The sequence below is a fragment of the Armigeres subalbatus genome, unplaced genomic scaffold, assembly GCF_024139115.2.
Source record: "Armigeres subalbatus isolate Guangzhou_Male unplaced genomic scaffold, GZ_Asu_2 Contig1917, whole genome shotgun sequence".
Lineage (NCBI taxonomy): Eukaryota > Metazoa > Arthropoda > Insecta > Diptera > Culicidae > Armigeres > Armigeres subalbatus.
Window position 1 is genome coordinate 182,238 of NW_026942747.1, and position 12,990 is coordinate 195,227.

General features: G+C 46.8%; 1 protein-coding gene across 1 annotated transcript in view; it reads left to right on the forward strand.

Moving 5' to 3' along the window:
* Positions 1-12,990, forward strand: part of LOC134203527 (neurexin 1-like) — a gene marked incomplete at its 3' end in the record, with an annotated part of 116,215 nt that overhangs the window by 74,751 nt on the left and 28,474 nt on the right. Inside the window, exon 3 of the mRNA XM_062678385.1 lies at positions 5,181-5,314. Within this exon, the coding sequence (XP_062534369.1) occupies positions 5,181-5,314 (134 nt within the window). The remainder of the gene's footprint in view (positions 1-5,180; positions 5,315-12,990) is intronic.

Sequence of the window (12,990 nt, forward strand, 5' to 3'; positions counted from 1 at the left end):
ACCGTATGTCACGTTTCGTACTATTCTTGAGCAGGTCAACGAATTCTAAGAGTCCCTTTACTTGGTATTCATTGACTACGAAAAAGCTTTCGACCGTCTCAATCACAAGAATATGTGGGGCGCCCTGATACGCAAGAGGGCTCATAAGAAAATCATCGGTCTCATCGAGGCACAGTACGAGGCCTTATAGTGTAGAGCAGCGGTTCTCAACCTTTTTCATGAGAGGTACCCCTTCGAACTTTTGCATTAACTTAGGTACCCCCCTTGAAAAGAGGCTTCCGAGCCTCTTGAAAGGAGGTTTCCAAGCCTTTTAAAAGGAACCTCCCGAGCCTCTCGAATAGAGCCTTTCGAGATTTTTGCAAAAAGGCTTTCGATCAGGGTTTGAATCCAAAGGATAATGAGACAATCTCTCACTTATCATGTCTGTATACACTCTCGATAGGTAGCATACCATGAGAGACGTTTTTCGGTAGCTGTTACGATAATGAACTGATTCGGGGGGCTACAACCCATGATAAATTTCGTTCAATAAGCCTCAATTGCGGGGGGCACCAGTTCTGATGATGCATTTCAATTTGTTATATACAGCTGTGCAAAAAAGGTCCCCTAACATGAAATAAGCGAGAACAAGCGTTTTATCAAACCCCATCGGTGAGGGCCGCCTATCCGAATCAGTTTTTTTTTCCAATTTGTATACAAGTGCGATAGTTTTGTTTTCATGGCTTGTTATGATTCGAAGAGGTTTTTGCCTCTCTTTGATCGTTTGATCGGTTTGCCTCTTGAAAGGAGGCTTCCGGGCCTCTTGAAAGGAGGCTTCCGGGCCTCTTGAAAGGAGGCTTCCGGGCCTCTTGAAAGGAGGCTTCCGGGCCTCTTGAAAGGAGGCTTCCGGGCCTCTTGAAAGGAGGCTTCCGGGCCTCTTGAAAGGAGGCTTCCGGGCCTCTTGAAAGGAGGCTTCCGGGCCTCTTGAAAGGAGGCTTGCGGGCCTCTTGAAAGGAGGCTTCCGGGCCTCTTGAAAGGAGGCTTCCGGGCCTCTTAAAAGGAGGCTTCCGAGCCTCTTGAAAGGAGGCTTCCGAGCCTCTTGAAAGGAGGCTTCCGAGCCTCTTGAAAGGAGGCTTTCCGGGCCTCTTGAAAGGAGGCTTTCCGGGCCTCTTGAAAGGAGGCTTTCCGGGCCTCTTGAAAGGAGGCTTCCGAGCCTCTTGAAAGGAGGCTTCCGAGCCTCTTGAAAGGAGGCTTCCAAGCCTCTTGAAAGGAGGCTTCCAGGCCTCTGAAAAGGGGGCTCCCGGCCCCCTTAAAAGAAGGCTTCCGGGCCCCTTGAAAGGAGGCTTCCGGGCCTCTTGAAAGGAGGCTTCCGGGCCTCTTGAAAGGAGGCTTCAGGCCTCTTGAAAGGAGGCTTCCGGGCCTCTTGAAAGGAGGCTTCCGGGCCTCTTGAAAGGAGGCTTCCAGGCCTCTTGAAAGGAGGCTTCCGGGCCTCTTGAAAGGAGGCTTCCGGGCCTCTTGAAAGGAGGCTTCCAGGCCTCTTGAAAGGAGGCTTCCGGGCCTCTTGAAAGGAGGCTTCCGGGCCTCTTGAAAGGAGGCTTCCGGGCCTCTTGAAAGGAGGCTTCCGGGCCTCTTGAAAGGAGGCTTCCGGGCCTCTTGAAAGGAGGCTCCAAGGCCTCTTGAAAGGAGGCTTCCTGGCCTCTTGAAAGGAGGCTTCCGGGCCTCTTGAAAGGAGGCTTCCGGGCCTCTTGAAAGGAGGCTTCCGGGCCTCTTGAAAGGAGGCTTCCGGGCCTCTTGAAAGGAGGCTTCCGGGCCTCTTGAAAGGAGGCTTACTGGCCTCTTGAAAGGAGGCTTACTGGCCTCTTGAAAGGAGGCTTCCGGGCCTCTTGAAAGGAGGCTTCCGGGCCTCTTGAAAGGAGGTTTCCGGGCCTCTTGAAAGGAGGCGTCCGGGCCTCTTGAGCGGAGGCTGCCGGGCCTCTTGAAAGGAGGCTTCCGGGCCTCTTGAAAGGAGGCTTCCCGGCCTCTTGAAAGAAGGCTTCCGGGCCTCTTGAAAGGAGGCTTCTTGGCCTCTCAATACGAGGCTTCTGGGCCTCTTGAAAGGAGGCTTCCGGGCCTCTTGAAAGGAGGCTTCCGGGCCTCTTGAAAGGAGGCTTCCGGGCCTCTTGAAAGGAGGCTTCCGAGCTTCTTGAAAGGAGGCTTCCCGGCCTCTTGAAAGGAGGCTTCCGGGCCTCTTGAAAGGAGGCTTCCGGGCCTCTTGAAAGGAGGCTTCCGGCCTCTTGAAAGGAGGCTTCCGGGCCTCTTGAAAGGAGGCTTCCGGGCCTCTTGAAAGGAGGCTTCCGGGCCTCTTGAAAGGAGGCTTCCGGGCCTCTTGAAAGGAGGCTTCCGGGCCTCTTGAAAGGAGGCTTCCGGGCCTCTTGAAAGGAGGCTTCCGGGCCTCTTAAAACGAGGCTTCCAGATTCCTTGAAAGGAGTCATGAAAGGCGGCCTTCGAGCAGCTTGGTAGAACGCTTCCGTGAAACGTAGAAAGATGCCTCTAATCCTCTTGCAACGAAACAACCGAACTTTTCAGAAATAAGCCTTCATGCCTCTCAAACGAAGAAGCGTATTCTTAACATATTCTTCAACATTTTGTTTCAATCAGGTAGATTGCATAGAAGATTTTTTTTAAATGTGTTCATTCGTTTGATCTTTTATTCCGTAGCCCATGATTGTGGAGGGCAGGATTCAATTGGCTTTGATTTACTGATCACTATGCATATTATGTACAAGACAAAGTTTTGAAATGATAAAAATACAGAATTATCCAAACATTATCAATATGTTTTGATTGGAATTGTACTACGTCCGCCATTACGCATTTTCATCCGAGGTACCCCCTGGGGCTAGCGAAGGTACCCCCAGGGGTACATGTACCCCAGGTTGAGAACCACTGGTGTAGAGTGCTGCACAATGGGGTCTTATCCGACCGTATCCGGGTCGTAGCTGGGGTGAGGCAAGGATGTGTTCTATCACCGTTACTGTTCCACACTGTAATCGATGAGATTCTGGTAGGTGCGATTGACCGTGAACCAAACCGCGGGCTGCTATGGCAGGCCATGGACTAATTAAACGACTTTGAATCGGCTGAAGACGTTGCACTCCTCGCTCAACGGCCCTCTGATATGCAGAATAATGAACGGCCTTGCCGAGCGCTCCTCATCGTCAGGATTAGTCATCAACATAAACAAAACCAAATCGTTGGATGTAAATACGGTAAATACGGTAACCCCTTCCAGTTTCATTGTAGCCGGGCAATCAGACGAGAACGTTGAAAGCTTCCAATATCTTGGTAGCCAAATGGCGTCAGACGGCGGTACCAAGATCGACATAGGCGCATGGATCAAGAAAGCAAGGGCTGCCTTTGCAAATTTAAGAAATATCAGGAAAAACAGGCAGATACGTACCTGGTGGCCTCACAAATGGATCTCACACAACGAGCTCCATCGTCGTTGTTACCAAAGCCGGGACTTCGGGATCGGAAGTGGGGCTGGCTCGGCCACACTTTAGGTAGGGGCGGAAACGAAATCTGTAAACAATCATTATACTGAAAACCAGCGGGACATCGCAGCAGAGGCAGACCCAGAGGCTCTTGGCGGCGAAGCCTCAATAAAGAAATAAAAGAAGTCTACCGAAATCTAATCTGTCAACAGGTTAAAGCGATAGCTATACATCGATCAGGATCAGGGAGGGAATGTAGAAAAGGCAAGTGGATTTGGAAAGAATCCCCATTTTATTCTGATAAAATATTCAAATAATTCGAGATTTAAACAAGAATATTGTTCAGCATTTCTTCAACTAGTTTCCCATGCAAAAATAAAGATATTGAAAAGAAATTTGAAAAGAAATGAGAACAGTTTATTCAAGAAGATAAACATTCAATGCGTTATGCTTCACAGCATACATCATAGAAAATTTCAGAACTTACACAACAGGTTCATATTATTTGAAGATTAGGATTTGAACAGACTAAACCGGGGGCGTCCAGAATATTCCAAAACAAAGTCCACCGTCCAAAACAGAGAATAATTTTAATTCAGAATGTTGCCGCTCTCAGCATTTATTAACACTTATTAACATGCCTATTACATGCCTGTTTTGGCCATTTCTCACACTTCGTCTTGAAATGTGCATAGATTGTGCAAGTAAAGAGAAGTGTATTGATTCATACTCTAGAGCGTTTCTACGTGCGTGTGATTGAAGCCTAGAGAAACATGATCGATACCTAACCCTTAAACGCGCAATGTTGTTTTAAAACAACAAACCGAAAATACGTTTAATGTTAATGATTTTAATGGTTATTTACGTTAAAAATATTTTCGACGATTTCTAAAAAAAATCGCTTTGGGCTAAAGAGTGAGAATATTTTCGAACGTGTGTGGTTTGCTGTTGTGTATTGAAAAGATCTATGTTTAGGCGTTTACAACAACTTATTTACATGGAAGATTTAGAACACAGCCTAAATGTATGCATTTTGGTAAACAGCTAATTGGCATTTTCCTGTACTCTTTACACTTGTGAGCTTGTGTGATGACGACGAGTGTGAATGACGCACGCTCTGTCATACAAAGAGAAAGTGTATTTCTGCACAATACACTCGGATAACAGATCGAGAAAGAGAAGGTTTTACACCTTCACTTGAATACTCCTCGGAGCGAACCAGCCCAACCCTTTTATTAAAAGGTACTCCCATCAACCAATAAATATGTGAATTTCACTTGTATCAAACGTGTCATTTGATAGATATAAGCAGATATTGATAAGAACTTCCCTCAGGGGTCCGAAATCGGACAATTACCCTACCTAGCCACCATGCTCTGGCCGGAGGAAAAAAAGGCCGTAAGGGGCCACTCCGGTAGCACTTAAAATGTAAAATAATTGATGGTAAACTGAAAATCTTGAATAAAACAAAGTAATTGAAACAAAAATCCACTCAAACTCACACCACTGACAGTTACAATTATAAATGACGAAAAAGACAGTGGAAATTTGAAAGGCACTTCATCCTTGAGTCGGTATTTGTATATCCTTCATCATATTTCGCCGAGCCGTACAATTAGTATCTCGAAATTTTACTTTGCGATAAAATAATCCTGCTCCTCCAACAAACATGTCGTGTTACAATCCCACAATCACCTAATCTACGGTTTCCGATCTTCTTCCCAACAGGTCCTCCGCAACGATGAGCACACCACTCTGACGGTAGATGGCGTATCGCAGAGCCGCACCTCCCGAGGGAAAGAATTTCTCTTCGGGAAGTTTGCCACCAACTCGGACGTATTCGTCGGTGGCATGCCCAACTGGTAAGTCCAACTGAGCGGTCATTAAACATTCATTGCCATGGAAAAAGAGGAATCTAGGGTCTCGTTCAACGGCGGCATTCATCCCAGTCACTTCCATATCAGATAAGTGATCAACCCACTTTAACACCAACAGAGCGCTCTGGCCGGCATGCGGGTGTGTTTCTCCATAATTAAAATCATTTAGCCAGATGAAAAACCAAAAATGCAGAAACTTTTCCTCTTCCTGATTCGTCTATCCGAATCGAATCATCTGTAAGAGGGTGGCCGGAATGGAAAGTGGGTTTCCATGAACTTCGTTTCAAAAGCTCGTATACAGATTGCAATCGCCTTCAAAGTCCCTACTGGGCAGAATAGGATTTCCCCCGACTTTTTCTCTATTGGTCGTTTCAAAACATTTGGTCTCTCGCGTTGGATTCCAACGATGACTACCCGACGAATTCTCGTTTGGCTGTCGGAGTAAAGTTTTTTTTTTTCATTTACTAACTTTGTTGTTTTGTGTGCTTCTATATTTTCCTTAATCGCAATTAGGATCTCCTGAGGAATGAAAGGAAACTTTTAGATGAATGAAAATATGATCATGAAAACGGACATCAAATAATTTGCCATTCCATGTGACAGGTATGGTTTGGCAACTACGAATCAAAAGCTGTATGTCAGCACCGTTTAAAGCAGAAACCTAATTTCAGACCTGGAAATTTTTGGAATGATGTTGCCAAAACCAACTATTAGTGGCACCACCGAGCAAATGTTCAAGTCTTTTACTCTGCACTCTACAAAATATAAACGAAGTGTCCCTCTCTCATAAAATTTAGGCAGTGCAGATGAAGGGGCCCTGATTGCTGAAACTAGACCCAAGGTGACATATGCCTTTCACACTCAAATTTTCCCAAAAACCCCTACCGGCATATCACATTCGTCTTCGAGCCGGCTTCAGACAGGCACTAAATTGAATAACGTAGTTCCATTGCTGGCGTCGTATCACTTTTAATTAGTGAGGAAGGTTTTTATATCTCCATTGTCCTCCCTGCTCGCTACAGTACTAAGCTCACAGTGTCGTTGGAACTTGCGAAGCCGGTTCCAAGTCGGCCGAAGAGTGAAATAACGACACCCGGAAAGGCCCCGGCATAGGTGCCTACAATTCGTGTCAACAGTGCTCACCTGTATGGGGCGACGGTAAAGATTTATGCTTTTTTGTGCTCCGAGTCTACCGGGCCCTCATCTGGGTCCTTTCAAAATCAAATGCAGCCAGGCAGCATGCTGGAGGCTTTAAAGGAAACGGCATCTGACGCCCTGGATTATGTGTGATGGTATATTAGATGTTGAGTAATTACTTTGGGTGGCGGCGACGGTGGGTGGCACCTTTGTGAGATTGAAAAATTATCCTCGGCATAGAATGGAAAATTATCATGAAGTGCTTAGAAATCTTGCTCCGCAACACTAGAGAGGTGTGACAACTTCTTGGCGCGATCAAAGCATTTTTTCTTGAAGTTTTATATAGATGTAAAACACTTTCACTGTATAAGCTTTAATACGTTTGAAAGGCAAAGGTATAACAATTTCAATTTGATGAAAAGGAAAATACAGCATTATTTTATGAACTATTTGTATTCTAAAGACATGTAGTTGAGTAAATTGAAAACAAACAAATTTAAAACCACGAATAGCTTCAAAAAAATGTTTAAAAATATCAAATAAAAATTGAAACGGTTCAAACAGGAATTTGACGAACATATAATGGCAAATAAACAAGCTTCAATCTGAAGCATGGAAATCAACAACCAGTACTTTGGTAAGCTACAATCAGAAACATGTAAAGCTTTTGGCAGAAGTTTGAAATGATTCAGCAGAAGCTCGCAGACTTTCTTGGTTTTTGGAAGTTTTCCAACATAACCGTGGAAGGTTTTCGACCGAAGTTTGGAAAGCCTCTTTGAGAAGATTGGAAAGATTTTACCAGAAGCATGCAAAGCTTCCAGCCAGGATCGGAAGCTTCCAGTTCATTCTTCTGAACCCGGCATGAACTTTGAAAGCTTCTGGCCCAAGCGGAAGCTTTGAAACCTCGTCAGAAGCTGGTAAATCTCCCAACAGCAGCTGAGAAAGCTTCTGGCAGAAACTGGGAAAGCTTCCAGCAGAAATTTAGAAATATTTTAGTAGAAGCTGAGAAAGCTTCCAGCAGAAACTGGGACAGCCTTCAGCAGAAGCTGAGACAGCTTCCAGCAGAAGTTGGAAAATCTTCCACCAGATGCTGGAAAAGTTTTCAGCAGAAGCTGGGAAAGCTTCCAGCAGAAGCTGGAAAAGCTTCCAGCAGAAGCTGGAAAAGCTTCCAGCAGAAGCTGGAAAAGTTTCCAGCATAAGCTGAAAAAGCTTCAAGCAGAAGCTGGAAGAGCGTCCAGCAGAAGCTGGAAGAGCGTCCAGCAGAAGCTGGAAAGCTGGAAAAGCCTCCAGCAGAAGCTGGAAAGCTTCCAGCATAAGCTGAAAAAGCTTACAACAGAAACTGGAAAAGCTTCCAGCAGAAGCTGGAAAAGCTTTCAGCAGAAGCTGGAAAAGCTTCCAGCAGAAGCTGGAAAAGCTTCCAGCAGAAGCTGGAAAAGCTTCCAGCAGAAGCTGGAAAAGCTTCCAACAGAAGCTGGAAAAGCTTCCAGCAGATGCAGGGAAAGCTTCCAGTAGAAGCTAGGAAAGCTTCCAGTAGAAGCTAGGAAAGCTTCCAGCAGAAGCTGGAAAAGCTTCCAGCAGAAGCTGGAAAAGCTTCCAGCATAAGCTGGAAAAGCTTCCAGCGTAAGCTGGAAAAGCTTTCAGCAGAAGCTGGAAAAGCTTCCAGCATAAGCTGGAAAAGCTTCCAGCATAAGCTGGAAAAGCTTACAGCATAAGCTGGAAAAGCTTCCAGCATAAGCTGGAAAAGCTTCCAGCATAAGCTGGAAAAGCTTCCAGCATAAGCTGGAAAAGCTTCCAGCAGAAGCTGGAAAAGCTTCCAGCAGAAGCTGGAAAAGCTTCCAGCAGAAGCTGGAAAAGCTTCCAGCAGAAGCTGGAAAAGCTTCCAGCAGAAGCTGGAAAAGCTTCCAGCAGAAGCTGGAAAAGCTTCCAGAAGAAGCTGGAAAAGCTTCCAGAAGAAGCTGGAAAAGCTTCCAGAAGAAGCTGGAAAAGCTTCCAGAAGAAGCTGGAAAAGCTTCCAGCAGAAGCTGGAAAAGCTTCCAGCAGAAGCTGGAAAAGCTTCCAGCAGAAGCTGGAAAAGCTTCCAGCAGAAGCTGGAAAAGCTTCCAGCAGAAGCTGGAAAAGCTTCCAGCAGAAGCTGGAAAAGCTTCCAGCAGAAGCTGGAAAAGCTTCCAGCAGAAGCTGGAAAAGCTTCCAGCAGAAGCTGGAAAAGCTTCCAGCAGAAGCTGATGTGAGCTGGAAAAGCTTCCAGCAGAAGCTGGAAAAGCTTCCAGCAGAAGCTGGAAAAGCTTGCAGCAGAAGCTCGGAAAGCTTCCAGCAGAAGCCCGGAAAGCTTCCAGCAGAAGCTGAGACAACTTCCAGCAGAAGCTAAGACACCTTCCAGCAGAAGCTGAGACAACTTCCAGCAGAAGCTGAGACAGCTCCCATCAGAAGCTAAGACAGCTTCCAGCAGAAGATGCGACAGCTTCCAATAGGAACTGAGACAGCTGTGAAAGCTTCCAGCAGAAGCAGTAAAAGGTTCCAGCAGAAGCTGTAGAAGCTTCCAGCAGAAGCTGGAAAAGCTTCCAGCAGAAGCTGGAAAAGCTTCCACCAGAAGCTGAAAAAGCTTCAAGCAGAAGCTGGAAGAGCGTCCAGCAGAAGCTGGAAGAGCGTCCAGCAGAAGCTGGAAACTGTAAAAGCTTCCAGCAGAAGCTGGAAAGCTTCCAGCATAAGCTAAAAAGCTTACAACAGAAGCTGGAAAAGCTTCCAGCAGAAGCTGGAAAAGCTTTCAGCAGAAGCTTGGAAAGCTTCTATCAGAAGCTTGGAAAGCTTCTATCAGAAGCTTGGAAAGCTTCTATCAGAAGCTTGGAAAGCTTCTATCAGAAGCTTGGAAAGCTTCTATCAGAAGCTTGGAAAGCTTCTATCAGAAGCTTGGAAAGCTTCTATCAGAAGCTTGGAAAGCTTCTATCAGAAGCTGGGAAAGCTTCTATCAAAAGATGGGAAAGCTTCTATCAGAAGCTGGGAAAGCTTCTAGCAAGAGCTGGGAAAGCTTCCAGCAAAAGCTGGTCAAACTTGCAGCAGAAACAGGAAAAGCTTCCAGCAGAAGCTGGAAAAGCTTCCTGCAGAAGCTGGAGACGCTGGAAAAACTTCCAGCAGAATCTAGAAAAGCTTCGAGCAGAAGCTGGCCATCAGATGCTGAAAAAGCTTCCAGCAGAAGCTGGAAAAGCTTCCAGCAGAAGCTGGAAAAGCTTCCAGCAGAAGCTGGAAAAGCTTCCAGCAGAAGCTGGAAAAGCTTCCAGCAGAAGCTGGAAAAGCTTCCAGCAGAAGCTGGAAAAGCTTCCAGCAGAAGCTGGAAAAGCTTCCAGCAGAAGCTGAAAAGCTTCCAGCAGAAGCTGGAAAAGCTTCCAGCAGAAGCTGAAAAAGCTTGCAGCAGAAGCTGGAAAAGCTTCCAGCAGAAGCTGGAAAAGCTTCCAGCAGAAGATGGGAAACCTGCTACCAGAACCTGGAAAAGCTTCAAGCAGAAGCTGGAAAAAGTTTCCAGCAGAAGCTGGAAAAGCTTCCAGCAGAAGCTGGAAAAGCTTCCAGCAGAAGCTGGAAAAGCTTCCAGCAGAAGCTGGAAAAGCTTCCAGCAGAAGCTGGAAAAGCTTCCAGCAGAAGCTGGAAAAGCTTCCAGCAGAAGCTGGAAAAGCTTCCAGCAGAAGCTGGAAAAGCTTCCAGCAGAAGCTGGAAAAGCTCCCAGCAGAAGCTGGAAAAGCTTCCAGCAGAAGCTGGAAAAGCTTCCAGCAGAAGCTGGAAAAGCTTCCAGCAGAAGCTGGAAAAGCTTCCAGCAGAAGCTGGAAAAGCTTCCAGCAGAAGCTGGAAAAGCTTCCAGCAGAAGCTGGAAAAGCTTCCAGCAGAAGCTGGAAAAGCTTCCAGCAGAAGCTGAGACAGCAGAAGCTGGGAAAGCTTCCAGCAGAAGCTGGAAAAGCTTCCAGCAGAAGCTGGAAAAGCTTCCAGCAGAAGCTGGAAAAGCTTCCAGCAGAAGCTGGAAAAGCTTCCAGCAGAAGCTGGAAAAGCTTCCAGCAGAAGCTGGAAAAGCTTCCAGCAGAAGCTGGAAAAGCCTCCAGCAGAAGCTGGAAAAGCAGAAGCTGGAAAAGCTTCCAGCAGAAGCTGGAAAAGCTTCCAGCAGAAGCTGGAAAAGCTTCCAGCAGAAGCTGGAAAAGCTTCCAGCAGAAGCTGGAAAAGCTTCCAGCAGAAGCTGGAAAAGCTTCCAGCAGAAGCTGGAAAAGCTTCCAGCAGAAGCTGAAAAGCTTCCAGCAGAAGCTGAAAAAGCTTCCAGCAGAAGCTGAAAAGCTTCCAGCAGAAGCTGGAAAAGCTTCCAGCAGAAGCTGGAAAAGCTTCCAGCAGAAGCTGGAAAAGCTTCCAGCAGAAGCTGGAAAAGCTTCCAGCAGAAGCTGGAAAGCTTCCAGCAGAAGCTGGAAAAGCTTCAGCAGAAGCTGGAAAGCTTCCAGCAGAAGCTGGAAAAGCTTCCAGCAGAAGCTGGAAAAGCTTCCAGCAGAAGCTGGAAAAGCTTCAGCAGAAGCTGGAAAGCTTCCAGCAGAAGCTGGAAAAGCTTCCAGCAGAAGCTGGAAAAGCTTCCAGCAGAAGCTGGAAAAGCTTCCAGCTGAAGCTCGAAAAGCTTCCAGCAGAAGCTCGGAAAGCTTCCAGCAGAAGCTGGAAAAGCTTCCAGCAGAAGCTGGAAAAGCTTCCAGCAGAAGCTGGAAAAGCTTCCAGCAGAAGCTGGGAAAGCTTCCAGCAGAAGCTGGGAAAGCTTCCAGCAGAAGCTGGAAAAGCTTCCAGCAGAAGCTGGAAAAGCTTCCAGCAGAAGCTGGAAAAGCTTCCAGCAGAAGCTGGAAAAGCTTCCAGCAGAAGCTGGAGAAGCTTCCAGAAGAAGGTGGAAAAGCTTCCAGAGGAAGGTGGAAAAGCTTCCAGCAGAAGCTGGAAAAGCTTCCAGCAGAAGCTGCAAAAGCTTCCAGCAGAAGCTGCAAAAGCTTCCAGCAGAAGCTGCAAAAGCTTCCAGCAGAAGCTGCAAAAGCTTCCAGCAGAAGCTGCGAAAGCTTCCAGCAGAAGCTGCGAAAGCTTCCAGCAGAAGCTGCAAAAGCTTCCAGCAGAAGCTGCAAAAGCTTCCAGCAGAAGCTGCAAAAGCTTCCAGCAGAAGCTGCAAAAGCTTCCAGCAGAAGCTGCAAAAGCTTCCAGCAGAAGCTGCAAAAGCTTCCAGCAGAAGCTGCAAAGCTCAGCAGCAGAAGCTGCAAAAGCTTCCAGCAGAAGCTGCAAAAGCTTCCAGCAGAAGCTGCAAAAGCTTCCAGCAGAAGCTGCAAAAGCTTCCAGCAGAAGCTGCAAAAGCTTCCAGCAGAAGCTGCAAAAGCTTCCAGCAGAAGCTGCAAAAGCTTCCAGCAGAAGCTGCAAAAGCTTCCAGCAGAAGCTGCAAAAGCTTCCAGCAGAAGCTGCAAAAGCTTCCAGCAGAAGCTGCAAAAGCTTCCAGCAGAAGCTGCAAAAGCTTCCAGCAGAAGCTACAAAAGCTTCCAGCAGAAGCTGCAAAAGCTTCCAGCAGAAGCTGCAAAAGCTTCCAGTATAAGCTGGAAAAACTTCCAGCAGAAACTGGAAAAGCTTCCAGCAGAAGCTGGAAAAGCTTTCAGCAGAAGCTGGAAAAGCTTCCAGCAGAAGCTGGAAAAGCTTCCAGCAGAAGCTGGAAAAGCTTCCAGCAGAAGCTGCAAAAGCTTCCAGCAGAAGCTACAAAAGCTTTCAGCAGAAGCTGGAAAAGCTTTCAGCAGAAGCTGGAAAATATTCCAGCAGATGTTGGAAAAGCTTCCAGCAGATGCTGGAAAAGCTTCCAGCAGAAGCTGGCCATCATATGCTGAAAAAGCTTCCATCACATGCTGACAAAGCTTCCAGCAGAAGCTGAGAAAGCTTCCAGCAGATGCTGGGAAAGCTTCCAGCAGAAGCTGGAAAAGCTTCCATCAGAAGCTGGGAAAACTTGTAGCAGAATCTGGAATAGCTTCCAGCATTAGCTTCCAGCAGAAGCTGGAAAAGCTTCCAGCAGAAGCTGGGAAAGCTTCCAGCAGAAGCTGGGAAAGCTTCCAGCAGAAGCTGGGAAAGCTTCCAACAGAAGCTGGGAAAGCTTCCAGCAGAAGCTGGAAAAGCTTCCAGCAGAATCTGGAAAAGCTCCAGCAGGAGCTGGGAAAGCTCCAGCAGAAGCTGGGAAAGCTTCCAGCAGAAGCTGGGAAAGCTTCCAGCAGAAGCTGGGAAAGCTTCCAGCAGAAGCTGAGAAAGATTCTTGCAGAAGCTGAGAAAGCTTGAAACTTCCGACAAAAGCTGGGAAAATTCCCGACAGAAGATTGAAAGCTTCCAATAGAAGCTTGGAACGTATCAGACAGAAATATGAATACATTTTGACATGAACTTGGAAAGCGTCTTGTAGAAGTTTGGAAAGCGTCCTTCCGAAAATTACAAAATTACAAAAGCTTTCTACCGAAGCTTGAAAAGCTTCCGACGAAGCATGGATTGTTTCCGACACGAGCTTGGAAAATTTACGA